At 37.4% G+C, this 22386-nt stretch overlaps 1 protein-coding gene across 6 annotated transcripts in view; it reads right to left on the bottom strand.

Moving 5' to 3' along the window:
- The window catches only part of PLEKHG1 (pleckstrin homology and RhoGEF domain containing G1), a 127823-nt gene that overhangs the window by 69897 nt on the left and 35540 nt on the right, over window positions 1-22386 (bottom strand). For 5 of the 6 annotated variants that reach the window (XM_048297729.1, XM_048297730.1, XM_048297728.1 and 2 more), the window contains exon 3: window positions 20198-20272. In XM_048297729.1, the coding sequence (XP_048153686.1) occupies window positions 20198-20246 (49 nt within the window). In that variant the 5' untranslated portion in view covers window positions 20247-20272. Of the gene's footprint in view, window positions 1-11611; window positions 11783-20197; window positions 20278-22386 lie in introns of those variants that run through there. The other variant, XM_048297732.1, reaches the window with a different exon arrangement.

Genomic DNA, 22386 nt, shown 5'->3' with positions numbered 1-22386 from the left:
TCAAAAATGAAGTTATTTGACATACTTCATGCACCTTTGTAATATACATGAAGAATTTGGAGAAAGTAGAGTTTGATTTTCAGCTATATCTATCAAAAAGGAAGCCACCTCTGATAATAATAATAATCAGGTAATACCTCATCCAATTCCAAGTTTCCCATTTTTACATGCTTGGCTTTGGCCACCACATTCAAATATTAATAGTGGACCCAATTCACCAAACAGCAACGTGCACTTTTATCTTTATCACATATGCTTAACTTTATTCTTCTGAGCAAAGAATGAAGGTCAGAGCAATCTCACTTTTCTTCTTAAGCAGAGTTGTTCACTTAAATATTAAACATATCTCACAAGTTATATGTCCATGAGTTCACGCAAAGCATTTCTACTCTTTTTCATCACAATTACGCAACCTGCCTAGAGTGTGACAATATCACAGATCTGTTGTGGAGTGTATTATCCTAAAGAGAAATTTTAGTTCTTTTTGTAAATATGCATTTTTACAGAGTAATGTTAGAGTAAAAATACAAAAGGCATTCCCTAAAACAAACAGAAAGGCCAGAGACCAATACATTAAAGGCAGCACTTACAGACATACCAAGGAAAGGACAGATACAGTCATATGACCATCTTAGCTATAGATTTCTGAGCAGGCACTGACAACATCCTGGTGCAAATGTAGCAGCAGAAGGGCTACCAGCTCCCTTAACCCTTAACATTACTCAGCTAAATGCAGGAACAGCCACAGGACCACCAAGTCCCCACCATCATTGCTGGATTCTATTTAATGCTGAAGAAAACATATACTTTGAATATAGTCTAGATATAGGATATAAGCATACAATACAGATTATTTGCTGCCTTGATAGTATGATTTAGAAGTCTTTTCACAACAATAGGATCAAATGCTAAGCAAGGCTTTGCATTTTAGTTCACTAGCTATATTGATTAGAAGCACCTCATGTCACCTCACGATTTATTCCTACATAGACCTAGCCAGTATAAATATATGAAAAAGAGTCAGTGTTGTATAAGAACTATAGATACTGTCATTATATCAGGGTAATGTGCAGAGAAGCTCAATGATTTTGTGAAGAAAGAGGCAAGTGTTGGATTTTAAGCATTTACAACATTTTCAATTTTCAGTAAGTTAAGGATCTATTACTGTTTGCCTTACATAACCCAGAGGAGTAGAAACAAACAGAAACTGCAGTAGATATATCCTTATAAACAATGTCTTTGTAATTTTAGATTAAGAACTAGTTCAGACTAATGACAGTAACATAAAATACAACATATTCCCCGACTTCCTCATAGCTTTTATCTGCCAAAAGCAATTAAGAGTACTGCACCTTTGGGGAGTCATGAGGAAGGGAGGGAATGCTTGATGAGGTTATATCCCTTTCTCTGATAAAAAACAAAGATCCGACTCGATTCCACAAGAGACTGGATATCAAAAGCTATTTTGCTTTCGATTTTCCCCTGGCATTGGTTCACTCTTAAATCTTACCAGCAGGATCAGCATTACATTCAGATGTGCAGATTTTTACATTCTTAAAAAAAGTAAAAATAATAATAACAATAAAAAAAATTTTAGAAGTTCATCTCTCAAAGTCTGAATGAATCTTTTGGTTGAGTTCCCCCTTTGATCTGAACAAGTCAACCCTGAATTCTGAGTTAAATGCCTTTGAGCAGGCATATTCTGTACTATTGTTACACGTTAAACTTGCAGCAGAAACAACAATCATGAGCACTTGCTTTTATTGGGTCTCAAGCAGCATGTTTCTTGCACTCTTCTGCCAGCTGGAGCCTGGGTGATCATTTTCAGTTCAAACACCTGTGCCCACGGCCATGACACCTCCTTGAGAGTCCATTCCCACTAAATCCCCCTAAAGCTCAAAGAAGTCTTCAACTATGGGCAAACATAATCCTTCCTTCAGAGCCTAAATGCAGGGAGTATTAGAGAAAAAAGAGGCAAACACCCTCCATTGCACCAGGGAGATACACCATCTTAGTCTAGCCCAGTTTACTCCATTATAGACTAATAGCAATATTGCTATTGCTGCAGTACCTTGAATAAGAGTAACAAAACAAACTCAAAACAGATCAGAATTTATTTTCTTCTTGTAGGGAAGGCCTACACCTGAAATATAATCTGAAATGGCAAACTACCTGGCTCTTGGGTTAAAAAAAAGAATATGAAGACAGCTCTTTCAGGTATGATGTCTACAAGTTTCTTTTACCATGCAGACTACAGCTAAGACAGAATTATGATTTCTTTACTTCTATCTGATTCAACTTCTCTACACGACTACCTTTCTCTCAATATGGAATAGGAGAAAGCATTAACTTCTGCCATACTCCTTGTTCTCCTCCTATCATGGGATACTCTCAATTAACCAGTTGTCAGTGCAATCATACACTATTATAAAACCAGAAACCTGAGAAATGGAATACAATGGTTTTACAGATTTTCTTTTCTAGCCACCACTATCAGGATTCTCTAGGATTACCTTTAATCCTGTAATCAGAAAGACCATTTCACAATGGGGCTAAGAATTTACCAAAACCAAACTAAAATGATACCTTTTTTTGCTAAGGGAGTAAAGTTGATTTAGTTCCATCATGGTAAAATGGAAATAGGCTCCCATTTTGTTCATGCTGAATTGTAGAATATGCTGTTATATCAGCTTGCTTTAGACGAAGAGATCCAACTGCCCACTAGGATTTCACATTGCGATCACTATCACAAATTAGCCATTGTCATTGAACAATTCCCTCCTTTTGAGCACTGAAAACATAGCCTTGGACATTTGATTAACAAATTCTGTCCTCCCATGCATAAACACAAGAAAAAGATTCCTTTGTAAAATGGTACAACAAAAGGTAACAAACCATATCACAGGCGTAAGCACATCACTGGCACTCTTTCCGAGGTTAAATCACAGCCGTCCAATCTGCCACCAGAAGAAACTTACATTCATGTGTATTATTAATTTTCTTACCAGCAACCTCACTATTTACCTGACAACCTGTTCATTTCCCATGTATACTGGGAGAGGTTATGAAAAGGCATTTCAAGGGAAATTCCAAAGCTCAACATAAATAAAGGATTAGTTGGTGGACACTACTTTCAAGATAAGGAGGTATATCCCAGCAGTAAAGGCACCTGAACTAATTAAGCCCTTCTAACCACAGAATGTTTACTCTGTACAAAAATTGGCTTCAGATGTTTTCAATGTGACACTAGCTGCAGAACAGCCAACAAAAGTACTACCTGTTTGCACAAAACAAAATGAAAATGGGATGACAAAAAAACCTTGTCTGGGTTTGAAACTCCAACTTGTTTGATTTCAGTATTAAGTTACTCAGTTATGAATGAGGGATGAAACAATGGTAGCCAGACAGAACATGCCCAATAAGCAAAAAAACCCTTTTAAACAGGATTATACCAACCACTGAGCAAGTATTGTAAAAAAAATTAAAACCCACCAAAAACACACCTTAAAATCACAGCTCCTGTTTGCTCTCCTTCAGACAGATTAGAGATTTGGAGAGCACAGCTCATAATCACAGGCTATATTTAGATATCATTGTACAAAAAATAAGCTAGTCTGGGTACTGCATTCTAAATACAACCAAGTAATTATACCAAATCATTGGTAAATACAATCCCAGGACTTTGAAAATTAGCACTTACTCTTGGAAAGCCCACACATTTGTGGTGTATTTTACAGGCAAATTCGTTTTTCTACATCATTTTCCAATCCTTCAAGTAAGGATAAGGTCTCCTTTCATCCAGTCTTAAGGAATGCAGTTTCAGAGGAAATCCCTAAGAACTTTTTTATTCTTCTTGGTGTTTATGAGCACACTGACCCCTCCTAACTGTGACAGTTTAATCTGTCAGTAAAATTACACTTGCATTTCTCCTGCTCATGACATTGAGATTTTGAATTTTTTTTTTTTTTAAGAGTATATTTCATGCTTTTTGTTTTGGATTGTAATCTGCAGTTCAGCAGAGATCCTCCTGGATTCTAGAACCATGATGCTTCTTCCCTTTAATTCAAGTGGAAGAGACCTGTGGGATCTTGAGAGCTGTAGTATCCAACTATCACAGTAAAAATATTTTTAAGATTATATTTGTATACGATGACCATCTTCAGTAAATCCATAACCAAAGAGCAATGATCATTGTCATTTAATCTCTCAACCAAATTTGCCAACATTTTGACAAGCTCATTGTGTTACAATATGGGTGAAGCTTCATCTGAAAAAGAGCCAGCCACTATTCCTCAGTTTTCTGTCCTAGTCAGAACTTAACTCCTCCCAGTTGCAAGCAACTATCTTCAGTAACAAAACAAGCAGTAGGCATTAAAGAGCCTTACAGCAGTGGATAGTTACTGCTTTATAAAGATATGATTGTCAGCATCATCTTTTTTGCCTTAGGTTAAGATCTGGGACTATAGGAACAAAGAAGGGTGGTAGGCAGAGTGAAACATTATTAAGTACTAACCATGGAGGAGAAAAAGAAAAGAGAAAATTCCCCTGAGATGACAGGTTAAATTCTTCCCTTCGGGTTGCTTAGAACACTGTCAAGTTCCTATCAAGGTCCTTAGGCAAGTCAGGGACTTGTTTAAGTATTACAGGCAAGGAAATAAACAGACCCAGATTTCAAAGTCTCGTCTCAGAGCCAACAAAAACGCTGCTTTCCCTCTGCAAGCTGTGCCTGTTGCTCTGTGGAAAGCTATCAATTACATCCTTTCCAGCTTGGCATTAAAAGTATCAAATTGCCCTGGCTGGATGAGAAACAGCCCCTCATCTGCTTCAGAGACAAAGTATGTTTTTATTGCTTGAGTCCAGAAGTTCCATTATTTCATTAGCATAGAGTTAACACCAGAGAGAAGGGAAAATGAGTTACAGTCACTTTTTCAGCATGCATGAAGCAGAACATCTTACTAAGGCCTGAAAAATCTTGAATTAAGCCTTCACATTTAATAAAATTGGGCAAATCCACCATACAAAGTATGATTTGCCCTGCAAAGTATTTAAAACTAACAGCAAAGCCCAGTGGTAAGTGGGCTCAAGGATGCTAATCAGCTCACGTGCAAAAAAACCCTCAAATGGAAAAAAAATTACATTCCTGCTGGTCTTGCTCCTGAAATGTTATGGTTTGCATGCTGGGTGAGAGTAAGCAGAGGTAAGTGAATATGTAACCAGGCATAGGATGGGACTGTTCCTTCTTATGGTACTACTGATAAATGTGCTTAGCTTTATCATGAAATCATAGCTCTTTTCCTGCAAGCTGGAAACTTTAATGTGAGTACTTAGCAATGAGCATGCCAACCTCTCTATATCTATGAATCGTTCATTAATTTAAAGTTACTCATTTGCTTAAATGTCTTGTTCTGAGAACTTTGTAGTACTGACTCCAAATATGCTGATTTCTGATCAATAAGCACTTTAAAATTATGGGTTTTTTCCATGCTAATATTAAAATTTATGCTATTGGCAGTTTACAGGAGGTGTTTCAAAACTAACTTATTTTGGTTTTTAAGCAGAGGAATGGCATTCAAAGTACATGTAAGCTTTCTGACCATTCCATTCCCATTCCTGATTTAAACACAAAATATTGCTATAACATCTTGATGTGAAGATCTTAGAGTATCTTAAACACACTGTATAAACTTCAGAAGACTATTCTGTGATACTAATCACAATTATTCTGTAGTTACAAGGACACAGAACAGTAACTTGGACTGTGAGCCAACCACGTGTGACCCAAAATAGAAAACAAATAGATTTTGTCTGTGTCTGTGTATTTGCTTCAGGACACAGTTTCTTCAGGAATGTTTTTTGTTGTTCTCAAAGTTGGCAGTCCACAAATCAGCCTAAATTAGTCACCTCCCCAGAACATACTAGTGTTTCAAAAGGGACATATTTTAATCAGAAAATTAAATGCAGCATCCTTAGAACTTTTAACCATAACCTGTGCATCAGTTTATTTACCACAGTGGTAAGTAAAGCCAGTGAATCACTGCATATTTCAATTTCTATTGCATCAGGCTGTTTGAAACTATACTGTTTTCAGTATCCAATACTGAAAAAGAGGACCCTCGGCATTTTAGCAAGAGTAACTCTTGGGAGAATCTGAAGAGGTGACAAGGGATTTTTCAGTAATATAAGTCATAATTAGGACCAAGCCAAGAAGCAAATTTGTGAGTCATTATTTTGATCTTCAAGTCACATGCACAAGGTTAGTAGACATAATATGCAAAAACACATTCGAGTACTTTGCAGAAGCAGATAATTTTGTGTGCACATATGTAGATAACTAAGCAACTATTCAACATCACAGAAGAGGTTCTTTTGTGTTTCTGAAAACAGAGTTCTCTTACACGACTTTTAGGAAATACTTCACTAAAGACTTCTGAGCCTAAATTTCAAAATCCTACTAGGGTTTTCTCCTAAATTTGTCTCTAAACTGAGACAGTTTTAAACAAATCCATTTCACTTTTGAATGTTTCATAATGTTCTTCTAGTAGGAAAAAAAAAAGGAAAGAAAAAACCCACAAACCCCCAACATTCAGGGTTTTATTACACACAGGAGCTAAACATGTATTTCCCATTTGTTCGGTAAGTAGGCCACAGATTTCTTTTTTTTAATTCTGAAACCCATCCAAGTTAAAAACCTGAGCTCTTTTTCAAGCTTTGATTATTGTTTAGATTTCAGTGGCACATATACAAAACCACCCTAGAGCCCTCCCTTGCATTGTATTAATACTTGCAACACAACACACACAAAGAAAGAAAGGTAGGTGTCTCGGTAAGAGAGGGACCAGCCCCTAGCTTCCTTCCAGTCTACTTAAGCAACGACACCTCTCAATCAGGAGGTGCTTCTTTGGCAAGGAGCTGCAGAAAACAATTCAAATCCTTCTCTCCTTTCTAACTCTCAGCCAATCTGATTATCAGGGTTTTCAAGTACTCTGCCAAGGTACTGAGAAAAGATCACAGGATAAAGTCTAACAGCCACAACTGTGTGATTTAAGAATGAAAGTGACTTTAAGTCATCAGTTCAGTACTGTTTCCTCTAATTACTGGATCATTTCCTAGCTGGACATTTACGGTTTTTGATTATACAGCTGCTAAGATACCTGTGATCACAGATGACTGCTATATTCAACAGCATCCAAAGTTCAAGGCAACAAAATGAACTCAAAGTAGCTTTTATCTTCCTTTCCGCTTAACCCTTCCAACGCCCTGTGCTATTACATGGTAATGGAAGTTACTGCTTCTCTGCAAACTGACAAGACCAGGGTGGGCAGGGAAGAACATGACAAAAACCCCCCTCTGCGTTTAAAAATTACTTGTAAAAAAAGCTCTTTTATTTAGTAGTTTAGCACAGTTTTAATCTGTAACCTGCAATTCCATTCAAAACTTTCATAATCATTTTGGACTAGCTCAGAGATTTACACCAGGGATTGCTCCCTTTTCCCTACTAAAAAAAAAAAAAAAAAAAAAAAAAAAGAATAAAAAAGGAAGGAAAAAAAAAGGAAATAAATTAAAAGAGAGATTTAAAAAAAAAAAAATGAAAAAGAATGTGCATTAATTACAAGGTACTGACTGACCTGGATTAGCCTTTATTCCATGTCAGCAGAAAAGAATTCCTGACATCTGCATCAATTACAAGGACTGCTGTTCCAAGTGGATTTCTTGTGAGAAATAAATGAAGAAAATCAACTTTTGGCTTGTTTCTGTGCCTAAGTTTAACCCTGCGTAGTCTACTAATGAGACAGTACCTTTCTTATAAAGTCTTTCAAGTTATTTTAGGAACACAGCAATATTCCATCTCGTCAAGTTTCTGCCTGTACACTAATTCCAAATGGCTGGGAGACCAGTTTTCCCCTATTTATAAATAATCCTAAGCATCTTAATCAAATGGGAATAGGGAAAAAATGCCTTCTTCCAGACAAATAAAATGATGTGCAGGATTTCAATGCAGTCAAGCTCTAGCTCTTACATTTCAAAAAGAACATCCAAGCATTGTAAAGACTGCAAAATAAGTCATGAGAAACATACACTGTCAGAAATCCTACGTTATAACAACAGGCAAAAGAAGCTCAATCTGTTCAATTTACACAGTCAAGAGGTGCCTGTCTGAGGGTCACAACCATTTCTTCAAACAGAAGTTTAATGGTGTAAGTTAAACACACAGACATGTTTGGTCTAGAAACAGGTTGAACTGATGGAATAATTAGGGATAAAAATCTTTTTGCCATGGTTAATTCTACAATAGAAGTTTTTGCTTAAAAGTCTAAACCTCTTTCTAAACAGTATGAGATCCCAGAAATAAAACCTTTGCAATTCAGGTGTTCAGCTTCCAAAGACCACATTTTGCAGGGGATGGGCTCACACACCTCCTGCAGTACTTCCAGACTTTAAAAACTTCTAAACACCTCTCCAACAAGTGCAGATTTAGTGTTTATTCTTTTCATCAGGAAGTCCACATATTTTCCTCAGCTATACCAAAACTTATTTGAAGACAAAAATTCCCACTTTCCTTCATACACCAAATCCAATAGGTAATACGTGTACTGACAAGCAGAATTACTGCTGGACTCAGCACTGGACTTCAAAAAAAGATGATTAACATATACAATCAAACCATACAGTTTTGATTAGTTTTACTTCTATCATTTTAAATTTCAGCTTTATACAAGGGATGGAACTATCAAAGGCATTCAAATACAGAAGGTCTCAAATGTAATGGTTTTGCAGTTCTTCATAAACTCAAAGTTAAGACAACTAAGATGTCATCTCTGCAGGGACAGACTGTGCAGTAAAGCCAGATGAAATTTGAAGCTGAGACCTGGAAGACACTGCTAATTTGAAAAAAGGTGGAAAAAAGTTAGTGACTTGCCAAGTGTTACTATACCTTGTTCAGTAGAAAGACCAAATATTCTGTAGAACTATGAAGTGTGTCAGATAAAATACACAGTAGCTGAACTTGCTTAAGTGGAAAATGTACTTCCAAATACATAACGTACTGGTAGAAAAATTATATCTGATGTATAAAATGAAATATCAATTAGTTGTGCTTCTTGACAGATTGTAAAAACAACTATAGGGTGAAATGTTTGAACTGGGATTTTCATATATCTTTACAAAGTAACAAACTAAGTCAGCCAAATACAGTACTTGAATACATCCAGACTTGAGGAAGCTTGCCAGAATGTCTAACTTGGCAGAAAAAGATTAAGCAGGATCAAGTCTGGTCAACAGGCAGTATTTTCAGCTCTACGAGACTCTGGGGTTTTTTTGGTTGGTTGGTTGTTTTCTTAGTTTTCTGGTTCTTTTTTCCCCTTTCTAATACGAATTCAATTTTAGAGCAATTTTAAAGGCTTAAATATGGAACCAAGAAGCCTCCCTGTATATCAGTGCTTACAAACACATTTGTTGGCTTATGTCAAAAGCAACCTATATTTCTTTTCTTTAAATTTAAAAATTAAAAAAAGGAGTAGACATAAAACTAATATTTTTTTCCCCCCATACATTATCTTCAATGTGATTTTTCCTGCCCCGCAAGCTTCCCTCCTCCCCATGTTCTCTGTATTTCACATTAAAGATTTCCTGGTATGACATTATCAGTGTGGCCTTTCCAGCTCTTTTATTCACATGCAGAGAAGGGTGTGGGTAACTTATAAAAGTAGCTGTAAAGTAAATATGCCTATAAACTCTGACAATTTTATAAAAGGCAGTTATTTGTCTGAATTCAGAAGTGACAACAATGCAGTGACATTTTCCCACAATAGGTAAGTGCAAACCTGGTTTTGGGTATTGTACACTTCAGTCACAGCAGTAATTCCATTACTGAAATTTGTGAACTTAAAAAGCTTGTGCAATAATTTTTAGTCTTAACAAGACTTTGATTTCCCCACATCTCAAGAAAAGGCTCCACAGAAGCCAACTATCCAGATAGCCCACCTATCTTCCTAAAATGTGAAAATCTAAACACAGGCTCAGCACCCACAAAGAAGTGAAAAATATAAAACAAAAACCCCCAAAACAACCTCAAAAAATCTTCATTTAAAAACAACACATTCTTAAAACACCAAGGAAATGTATGAAGCTGAGTCAAATCCTGCCCATCAGGGCTCATAAAAAAATTTACCTCTATCCAAACAAAGTCTAAACCACTATCTTCAGGCTGTTCACAAAAAGGAGGGCTCAGTACTTAAAAATGTGTTGCAATTCTGGTGGTTTTGGCTCACTCTCCTGCACCCTGATTACACAAACACAGCCCCAGCTGGGGCCAATGCTAGCTCTGATAGGGTTGTACCATTCCTCTCCGGTGGCCAGGAGAGCTCAGTGTAGCACAGGGCACAGGAACACACTGGGACAGTTGGATTTAGACACAAAACTACTCCAAAGGCATGATCTGAATCATGTATCCATCTGTCTGAAATATGTGCGGCAAAATGGCCTGGAGCTGCTCTATTAATTATGTGGATTCCAGTCAGGCCTAAAGTGATGAGCAAGTTGTGGTCTGTGATGAATGCACAGCATCCATATATGTTACAGACGTTTAAGTCACAACAAAAGATTGCAGAGGCCCAGCTGTACATAGAATCAGTTGTTCTGATTCTAAATCAGAACAATTTAGAATCAGTTGTTCTGATTCTAAAGCAGAAAGTCTAGCTTTCTGACTTGACACACAAGTTTCTGGAAGCAGTGTACAGAGAAACTTCCCCAGAAGCATAAAGCACTGCGAGTTCCCATTGCTGCTTCTCCAAATTAAATGAAGCTTTTCATGTCATCATGAGCCCTTTAGCTTTGGGAGCTGGCCAAAAAACCAGTACTCTCAGTACACCTGAAGCCTTGTAGAGCAGATAAACTCTATTGTTAGAAAACCTTAGGCATAAACATAAGACCTGTTTAAAAGCCATCAGTCCCTGTTACCATGGCTGTAGCCATATCTTGCAGTAAGAGCTGAAGAACTGTGACAAACATAGGAACTCAGATTCTCAACAGCATTAGACTTCTTCACCATGTGAAATGCAGGCATTATTTTTCTTCAGCACTCCTCTTACGAAACACTTAAAATATTTCTGATCACTTCATTAAATGCACAACATTGACAGGAAATATGGAACAAGCCAAATATTTTTATTTGTAGATCCTAAAATTACCATTTCAAGATGTAACCTGAAACCTCAGTGCTGCAGCACAGTTCACCCATATAGCTCCTTGCAACCACCGATTACTCCATAATTACAAGAACCCATCTCCTTCCAGGAGGTGCTCTTTTAAGACCAAAGTCTCAAGAAGTGGGTCCAGGTATTTAAGAAGATGCAGGTGTGAGTTTTTTCCTTCAAGAGGTTGAAATGAGAGGGCGTGGCAAGCAGCAGAACGAACAAAAAACCTTTAAAAACGAATATACAATTAGGACATTCTTCATTAATATTTCTGAGGAGATAAATGAGCAACTAGTTCATGATAGACTTCACACTCAAGAAAGTCATCTTTCTGTCACGTCTCCTTTCTGTCACATGTCTCCTTTCTGTCACAAGGATTTCCTAGCTAGCAACTGTCAGTGGAAAGGATCTTTACATACTTTGCCTGTTTCAGCAGGTCACAAAATATCTGTGTAGTGGGCAGCTTTGGGGCTCCTTCAATTTCCTATTTGAAATTTGCCAAATGCTGTAAGATTAGACCAGTGCCTCCAGTTAATACTGTCACTTCTCTGAAGGTGGAAAGCCTATGATCCTCAAAAATTTTAGACAGTCTTTAAACAAAAAGAATGTATTTTATTACTACTCAGTTGTGAAAAAAAACCAAAACACTAAAGACATGAGAAAAACTCCATTTATACATATCATACTCAGAGTGTGAAGAAGGCTCTCTGTGTCTCATTTTGAGTGACTACAGAGCTCCTCGGGCTGGGATCTAATACCAAGACTCTCCATAGGGTAGGGATCCTAACTGAGGACAAACCTTAAATGCAGCCGTTTGCTTTTTGGAAGAATTGTAGCAGAGTCTTATCTTCCTAAAGGATTTCCTGTTGCCTACAAATTGTATTCATATGGAAAAACTACAAAACATTCAAGGCAGGACATCCCATCTTTAGAAACACTGGCTTTCTTTGGATATGAGCACACAGAACCATCTCCTGGCCAGATATCAGGCAAAATTCCCTAACAATTAGCCTCATACATAACTTGTTTCTTCCAGTATTGCTTTCCATGGTAAAACACATACCCTCTCATGAGATAAGATTTAACCATGAACATGAAATTTTTATGCAGTGAAAAGTACAAATACATAAACTGATAACCACCCTTCTTAACAAACAGACATTGAGAGGAAGCATGTGGTTTATAACTATCTCAACAGAAAGTAGACATAACAGAACCCAAATAATTTGGATTGCCTGGCTTTCCTGAGCCACGAGAGTCCAGATTTTCTAGGACAGAGGTTAAGCTCAAATTCTTACCACCTTAATCATTTTTTTGGTAATTCCACCATTGAAGCACAGGCTACATTGTGTGCGTAAGGGGAAACTAGTGTTTACTGCACCTGGAAGCTGTGTCCATTTTAAATTAATCTACAATATATATGTTGCAGGAACCACTGCCAAGATGTAATGGAATTTATTTTAAGACCCACTCCGCAAAATCCACAGCTAAGAACAGATATTTTTTTAAAAAGAATTTGGTAACTTTTTGTGTCTTGAACTGCACAATTGGTTTTGCAGCATATTCTGACCAAAGAGACAACCAGAAACTAATGTGGATATAATTTAAAGAATTAAAGTATCCTATGTGCTCTTTTGCCTGCACAGCTAATGGATCTGGACACAGTACAGAGGTAGCCTCCCACCTTCCCTTCCCTGCTCTCCTCAGCTTGCTGACTCTTCAAGAAGTTGACTTCAGGAGTTTGATATATCGCTTCAAAACCTTTTATTGCTCATAAAACATCAAAGCTACCTCCCCTTCTGCTTTATCAGCAAGTAGCATTTCCCCCCTTTTTTAGGCTAAATAAAACTACAGGGAGCCAATTAAAAAATCAAAACATAACAACTAAGTTTTCCTCTGTATATATTAATCTCTGAAGTTTAAATTTAGGATATCGAGGCCTCTCAGCCCACTTCTGATGTCAGTGGCATAGTTTGAAACTACTGCTAGACATATAACTGGGTAATTAAACAACAAAAAAATAGTGATACTTACTACTAGCATGCTTACATTTGCTAACTATATAGCACCTGTCAAAATACTTCAGAACTAAATGGTCAATAACAGGGAGGTACCTGTGCTGCTGCAACTCAAACAGCAAAATATCTTTGTATCTTTATTTTTACTACTTTGGATCTTTTGGTTTTAAGGATGTGATCAGCACAAGATGAAAGAATGTAACCTTGACATTCTCATTTATCTTAAGAGTTGCAGCTCACTTTAACTGGTAGCAAGTAATCCATTTTTGTCTCTTATCCTTCCATGTCCTTTAAGTTGCTTCGGAAGAAATATGGCTGGGGAGGTGGTGAAATCAATGAATCTGAAAACAGATTTCTGGCTTGTCACTTGAATAAAGCAGCAAGACAAAATATGGCAGAAATTCCAAAAGGGGGGGAAAAGCACAGTTGTCGGGATGAAAGCTGATTTACCTTTAAGAAACTGTTGAAAAATTAACTGTTATTATTACTTAGTTTCTGTATATTAACCCTGTGCAGTTGCCAGCAATCTGGTTTGTGTTTCCACACAATAACATGGAATATATGATAGTAAAGAAAAACACCTCAAACCACCACCACTAAAAAGAAACCAAAACAAGCCATGATGAAAGTGGCAAAGGAAACTACTTTAAATCGGCATTTCCAACAGGACAATTGCCATTATAACTGTGCCTTTTTAGGCTGTTCCAGTTATTGCAGAACAGCAATTTAACACATAGTAGTTGTTTTAACACCAATAACTGTTCTGTTTGGTGACAAAGTCTTCCCATAAAAAAATCTCAAGAGAGGCAATGGTATCATTCCCAATCTAGAAAGAGCAGATGCAAAGCATACTGCTAACATCTGTAATCACAGAATAGTACTTTTATATTTTTACTCCAGGTCACACACAGCTAAGACTGCAGTATTACAGAGTGTAACTTCTGGCTGGGGCCTTCTCCAAAAAACTATTATGATACTCAAATTATTTTTAAACAGAAAAAGATAATATAAACCTGCAATAGCTTTTTTAGGATCAGCAGCACATTTCTGAGGTGCTAAGCAAGACAGATGCTAAACATAACACAAAAATTTTAAAATGCTATTTATGAAGGAATGTTCAATCATTTTTTCAAGCATTTTATATACAGAGCTAAGCTCAAAATAATTAATACGTTCAATAATTAGACACTGTTTATCATTCCTTATAGGAAAAGGAATTTTTACACTTCAATACACAGAAAACTAGTATGCCACTTCTTTCTTTTCTTTAGCAAGGAACCTTGGCTCCTCCAGGAGTGTTTGAATCGTTTTAGAACAGTTTGGAAGAAATAAACAGTTTATTTAGAAATAAATTAGTACCATTAGGATTCAGAAGGGCTTTAAAGAAACTGTCTGTTTTTCATCAAGATGCATTACATTTGACTGCTTCATGCAAGCAACATTTAGCCTCCCTTATTTTGAACTACCCCAAACTGGTTATTTAGTATGTGCACATTATGTCTAAAACATGATACACATAATTTTATATCATGTGCAATTCATTGATACAAAAGCAAAAAAATGCATCAAACTCAAGTGCTACACTTCTTAATTACTTGAGAACTAAGAATTAGTTACCACTGAAACAGAAAAACAAAAGTAATTGTTTAAAAATGGGATCATTGATATAAAAAAGCCCTCCATAGTTTTCCAAACCTCAAGTTTAAGCTGTTCAGGCCACATAAACTTTTTATAATTTGTGGATGACTGCAATACTGATCTTTGGCAGGATACCAGCCAGTCAGGACACCAGGGAAAGTGCCTGGCATTTGAAGAACAAGTTATTCTACTTGTTAATAGCCCAACCTTTGTAATCAGCGACTTAATCACCATTACATTACAGCAACTGCATCTTCACTTCTGATGAGGAGCAGTCTTTACTATACTCAAACATTTCACAACGTCCAGAACAATCTACCTCTCGCTGCCCTTCACTGCCCTAGATCAAGACAGCCACCACCTCCTCCTCCTCTTCACTGAGCTGAGGAAGTTTGGAAGACCGTCCAGTTTCAGCTTGTTGGCGACTGAGAAAGAAAGTGGGACCCAGCCAGCATGGCTCAGTGACTAAGGCAGTTCATCACAGTGCTTTCACGAAAACAGCCAGTCGATTCAAGGTTGTGGTTTCATGCCTCATGCACTACCAGAGAACACGAGCTGTGCTGCACACCACAGGGGCTGCACACAGACTGGCTGTAGCAAAGCAGCCTGCTTCGGCTGTTGCTAGTGCTCAACTTCTGCGGAGCAGAGGCTCACCCAGATGTCAGGAGTTATGACAAGAGTCATTATGCATTATGACAAGAGCCTACATCCCCTTTTTCAAAGCAAGATGTGCCACCCTCTTGCAGTATGCATAGGGAGGCCAACAATTTAGTGAGGAGTCAGAAACAGAATATCCAATTTTATCACCCTTCCAGTTCTTATTTCTCCCATTTCCAATCAGATTTCAAATCTACTTAGGCTTCATCACCTCCTTTTATAAACACTAGGGTTAAGAATTTCAGATACTGTCTTTATACAGAGGCTTCCTCCTCCATCAAGATATGATTTTGGGGGCATTAAAAGCTGCTGCAAAATGAGGCTACGAACAGTAACTAAGGAATAATAACCTGGCAAAGGAAGATTAAATTACTGGGGACAGTGAGAATATAAGAAGCATGTAGTATGTTTTCCCCACCATTTTTCTAGCTTCCAACCATTTTCAGCTAAAGGCCTTTCCTTGGTTCACAGTGGCTTATTTATTTGGAGCTGTCTTCTCTGGTCTCCCCTTCAACTCATGTGGTTTTTTAAAATTCACAATATCCCTTTGCAGGGAAGTCCACAACACCCACCACCTTCTGTATAAATAGCCAAGGCCTTTTATGTTCCATCTTACCCACCCAGTGTCAGCACACAGATTTTTTTGGTGCCCATCTCAGCCTAGTGATGTACCATTAAGCCTAAAAGTGCACTATTACCACAGTTGCCTAAAACTTCATATGCACATAAGATCTGAAAAAGCTTTAGAAAGATGCTTCATTTTCCCATCTACTTCAGTGTTTCTTTAAAAGGGATGTAGTAATAATAAAGCATAACAACTTTTTCCATGAACATGACACACTGAAAGCCCACACAGCATTGGGACTAAAGGCAGCATGCAGCACTTAGTAACCTGTATGACCACACCCTGGCATTCCTGCCATGAAAGAATCAGCCTTAGCAAAATTTGGAGGTAGAAATACTGATGCTATTTTCTTCACTGCATTTGAAGGGTATGATCCATTGGGCTGTGCTTGCACGTTTTTCCTGTGCAGTGTTGTGTATTACAGCAGAAATAGCACGCAAATGTAAGTCAGAGGAGTTACAAAACGGAATGAGTCTTATCACAAGCAGCAACAGAAACAGCTGGTAGGCTCCCACTAGTGCCATCAGGTACACAATGCAAGGAAAACCACTGCTTGTTGCTGTAGGATATTTTACAATGACATAAACTTGCTGTCCACAGGGATTTGTCAGTAGCTGTTTATAAAGTCCAGGTGTAACACTCGTTTCCTTCAGGATGCAAGTGTGGACCATGAAGTCAGTAAGAGAGGATCCAGCTGTGGGAAGTCATGCCTCTTACTTCATGAAAAAGTTGGTGTGGGAAGAGGGAAAGGAAGAAGACTTTGTGGGAGTTTAACTTCCTCATATCTTCTTCAAATATGTCTACTTTTAAGGCACAGAAAAACAACCAGTCAAGCTGACTGGAGAAACTGAATAAAGGTTCCCACATCCATATACATTTTCTAAGTATTTTGCATAAAGCTACTGCTAAGGTAGCACTTTGATACCCCAAGAACTTTGAGTCTGGGAGTCTTCCAAATAGATACTAAGGCAGACCTCATCTGGTTTCTTTGACGCAAGCCTAGCTATCTTAAGAACAGCTGTTCATGGGTATCATGACAAAAAATTAATCCACTATCCACAGGATAAAACACTTGTGTTTCATGAAAAGTATTCACTATCATCAAAATTTTCTTAAGCTATAAAAAGTTTGAATCCTGTAAGACAGATAATTTGTAATGAAAAAAGTCAACAATCATTCCCCTAAATTTTTGCAAATAAGTAACTGCTCAGCTCCAGATACCATCATGAGCAGCCACTGTGAATCACAGCGGCCTCTCTAAAGGTGAGAGGAGGAATTTGTGCAGGGGGTGGGGTACTCCTGTCACAGCCTTATTTCCAGTGGTTAACCATACTACAAGTTTAAGAGCGACTTTTCAGCAAACACAAGCAGAACAAATGCTAATTCCTTTGCAAGCTAAAACAGAAATACACTCAATCCACTTCCTGGTATTGACATAGTACATTGTTCTAAATGCATCCATTGTAAATAGAATATAATAGCTTTGCTGAAGGTAAACAGTTAAGAAATAGTTATACGTTGGTCATGGTAGGAGTTTTTTGTTTTAATTTGTTTGTCTACCACTCCTTGATAGCTACACAAGCTTCTTGAAAAATATTTTTCCCGGTGTGATATGCACACACTTCCATCTTTGCAACAACCACATCTCCAGGTCCTGGGCTTTTTTCTCCCGAAAGCACAAAGCAAGCATTGACATTTATAAATGTAACTGTTGACTCTAAAAGGTTTGACAGAAGAGGTGGCAGAAAAGCAAATAGTCTGCCCACCCACTGGGGACCCTCGAGTCAAGGACTACGTTACAGTAACTTAATTACAGGAAACTCCTTTCTCAATTGTCTGCTCCTGTGTGCTCCGTGGCTTAACTGGAGTATATGGAGCAGTGGGTCAGGGGCAGGGAGGGGCACTGCTAGGTTAAAGCAACATTGGCCTTTTCAAAGTTTCCAGATAATCAGTTACTTGCCAACACTTTGCTTAACCCAACTTGACCCTGATAAACGAAAGAGGTTAATTGGTAGAAATTTGTAACAACAAATACAGCTTTTTCTTTTCTTTTAACCAATGGCTGCAAGAATATTTCTTTGGGAAAAAAATCAAATAGTAATAAGATGATAAGATTTCTGGAAATAATTACAAAAGTTCACATAAATGTTTATGCACATAAAGAGCATTGGTATTTTAATCATGAGAAATGAAACACCCACTTCTCAATTCTGACTCAGTCATACCAGTGAAACTTTTCTACATACCAGTTAGTTGTATAAATGCTAACTAAATAGAGATGCATATGATCAAAGACTGACTGTGGAAGTTTATCCTGTAAATCCATGCTGCAGCATATATGTCTGACAATTTTTTCCAGTAAACATTATCGTAACATCTTTGAATGTATTTATGACAATAAACCAACAAAAACTCTCGTTAACTGCCAGCACTAATGACTTCATATCATTAGAATGTTTTATGCATAGTAGAGTATTTTCATCACGACATAAAAACAGGCCTCTTAAGTGTAGATTCATTGTTATTCATTAGTTCACCCTTTTTTTTAACATCTAAAAATTAATTTTGAAACAGCAGTTAAAAACAAAGCATCCAGATTAAACCAAGTTTTGTTTAAGTAAACATTGCATTTGTTAAAGTGCACACACAGAATCACTCAGAATATTCTGAGTTGGAAGGGGCCCATAAGGATCACCAAGTCCAACTTTTATGTGAATGGCCCATACAGGGGTCAAAGCTGTGACCTTGGCATTATCAGCATCCTGCTCTAACCAGCTGAGGAAGGATATTTTATACAGACTCTGGAATAACTTCATGAGCTCTTATCACAACAAAATACGATAACTGCAATTTGAAAATGAAGATTCAGAATAATCTCATCATTTTAGTTAGCTATGTTTTGTCGTAGGCTTTCGCTTCAAGTGGACTCACTCCAATGCTTTTAGCATAAGTATTTATTTATAAGGGTGACACACAACATGTGAATCAGAGAGAGCTCAGTCTTAAAGACTAGCTGTAATTGCTTCTCCTCTTGTGTTGAGAGTTCTCCCAGTAACACGTGTTAAGCTTTACAGTAAGTTTTAGAAAGGCCTTCTGCAGTCAAGCGTAAAATTTTAATACCCTTTAAATGAAGAGAAATGCCTTTTTCTACTGCTATTGATGCACTTCTTGAAATTATTATTGCAGCATGTTTCTCCATGCCTTTCAAATGCCAAAACTGAGATTCAAAATCCAAGAAAATATTTAAAACTAAATTTTGAGATGTCTGTCTTGAGGCATAGAATAAACCAGCCTGAGCTGTAAGCTCTAATCAAACTAAAACACACATTTTAATTAATATAGCCCTTGTGTGAGGATCTAGAAAGCAAGGATATACAAGAGCTACTACAGTTTTTACACAATATTGTCAGAAACACCTCACAATCTTCACATGAAATAGCAAATTCTTATAAAATATTGTAATGACACATCCATCAGTGATTCTGAGGAAGGAATCAAATTAGCAGGATTACAATTTTTTCAAAGATTGGATTTTCCCTGAAACCAAGTACCAGATCTTCAGATGTGGGAATTTAAAATTAATAGACCTTGAAAAGAAACAAAATGGTCTGACTGAGCACTTCAAGATTCCACTGATTTAGTGAAAATCACACAGACAATTCCTCCTTCTATCAATCATCCCACATCTTAAATGTCAGCTTTGGTTTTGTGAGACTCAAGTATCCCAAATGAAAACCTGGCTTCAGTTAACAAGATCTCTTCAGCAAATGGGACAAAACATCTTCTCTAACACTGAAATCCTAGCAGTGCACTGGTCCTCCCCTCTATTATATATTTTAGTACTATCATGGATGATGGGTTAGAGAGGGATGGAGAGCTTACACAAAAATAAGTGAAAATTTCCTGCTATCTAGATAAATATGCACATATGATACTAATTCAGCTCTCCCCTTAAATTTAAGGCCAGTAAGAGAAACTCAGTTTTTAAGTTCAAAAAATTTTTCACAGAATCCCAATGCTTCTTTTTTTTTTTTAAACAGTCAAAAAAATGGAAGAAAACTACTAACCTTCACTTCTGGGCACAGGCTCTGTAGCACCCGGTGTTTTATCTGGCATCTCTGCAGACACAGGCTTAGTAAAACCTAATGGACACAAAGCAAACAAAGTTCTCCATCAAAACCAACACGTTTCAGTTAAGGCACTCCCCTGCTCCATGGCCCCTGTGAAGAATGGGTTTTCAGCTTTCATAGTTTCTGTGTTTGTGTGTAAGGAGTGTAAACAGGCAAAACTCCCTTGGGATTAACTGCAATACCATTCGGTAGACTCTCAATTGGATGTACTACCAGGTAGGCAGGCACAAAAGGACCCTCTCATACCTGAAAGTGCTAATTACATCTGGGGAACTTCTGCCTTTGATTTCATACATTTTTCTCCCTCAGTTAATTTCTAGTGAGAGGTCTATGAACTGGGATGGAAGAGCTGCTTACACTCAAGTACTGCTGAAGTTAACCATGGAGTGACCATCCAGAGGGTCACATCAGCCTGCACCAAACAGAAAATCCCACTAACTAAAAGCTTTACTACACAGTCGAGCACCAGTATTTTTTCCAGCACAGCAGTGGGCAGAGAAAAAAAGGCTTCTCAGGAAGGCACTGAACACGTCTCCTCTTACAGCAACCTTACGTACCCTCTGTGGTACTGGCTGATGGTCAACATGTGGCCACCACATACCGACTGGGATTTTGTATCCTCCTTTTTAGCACCTTTGAATATTTTCCCATCACCAGCAATGCTGACGCTCCATTTTACATAATGAAAGCCTCAAGACCAGACAGGATGCACCAAGAAAAGACAAATCAGAACAAAGAAGATCCTCTGCCTGAAGGAGTTTGTGTGCCAAGTGGGACAGGGACTTCACCTCAGCTGACAATTCACCCAGCTCAGTGCTGTGTATAGCACTGTACAGAGTGCACAGCATTGGAAGTATTCACAGTACAGCCTTAATTCCAAACAAAGGAATCATCTAGTTTCTATCAACACTGAGGCAAAGAGCGGATTTGGGATGCAGATTTCAAGACAGCCATCAGACCCAGAGTTATGGGAGACCTCCCCAGATAACCCTGCAGCAGAACTGAGACTGAACTCCAATAAATGGCCCTTTTTCCCTCCCTTCTTAAATTATTTTCCTTTCAAATTCATATAGCTTGTTTTGAATCCTATCCTCAGACATAAAATGAAAACATTTCTGCCCTGGTGTCCAATAAAAAGCTTAGGTTTACATTACAACCAAACTATACAAAATTTGTAGGATTTCTTAAGCCGTTTAAGTCACAAAATAGTATTTCATGTTTGTTTTCCAGGGCAAGTATATCTGTCATATTTAATTCACAAATATGTAAAATACTTAGAAATATTAGACACATATGAGCATACCTTAGGGTGGAAATTAATTTCTATTTAGCTGATGGAAATTCTACTACCTATGATTTCCTGGATCAGCCAATTCATCTCTTCTCAAGGTAAAATCCACCACATCTTACTCAGGAATTACTTTGTCCTTAACATAGATGTTTTATCCACACAACAGTATATATACTGAAGACTGTGAGCTAGCTAAACATCTTCTCTAACTCCCCCAAATTAGTAGCTACAACACTCACCCACCTGAAGGTCTGGGTTTATGAGTTCATAAACCACAGCTGGACAGTGCCACACACTGAACAAACAAATGTGCCCACAACAGAGATTTAAACAACTATAAACACCTAGGGGTCTCCAAATGCCTTTATAAATCTACTGTGAAACAGAACCCACTCTCCAGAAGACAATTTAAAAAATTAATTTGTTCTTCAAACAGATTACTCAAATTTAATTATCTATGCTTATCATCACTAAACAGTTGGCTAGAATAAATACACCAACTAATTCTAAAACTTGGCAAGCTCATGTCTAACCCTCTGCATTCAATGATGTACTACATATTCTCTCAACATTGCACCAGTTTATAAATCAAATTCCAGTTATCCAGTGATTTACTAGTAAAGTTGATAGGAACCAGTTAATCACAGAGTGTATTTGAAACAAGAAATTTCATTAATAAGTACTATATTTACTTTTTGTCATTAATTTTAACATACAATAAATGTTTCCTGTAAACTTTACATTTTAAATAAATCATTTCATATCATTTATTCAGAAAACAATATGTTTAAAATGGAAAAACATGGATATATGCATATCTGTTTTCTGGTTTTGG

This window comes from Corvus hawaiiensis, chromosome 3, assembly GCF_020740725.1.
Source record: "Corvus hawaiiensis isolate bCorHaw1 chromosome 3, bCorHaw1.pri.cur, whole genome shotgun sequence".
Classification (NCBI taxonomy): Eukaryota; Metazoa; Chordata; class Aves; order Passeriformes; family Corvidae; genus Corvus; species Corvus hawaiiensis.
Note: the sequence above shows the minus strand (reverse complement) of the source record. Positions and strands in the feature narration are given on the sequence as shown.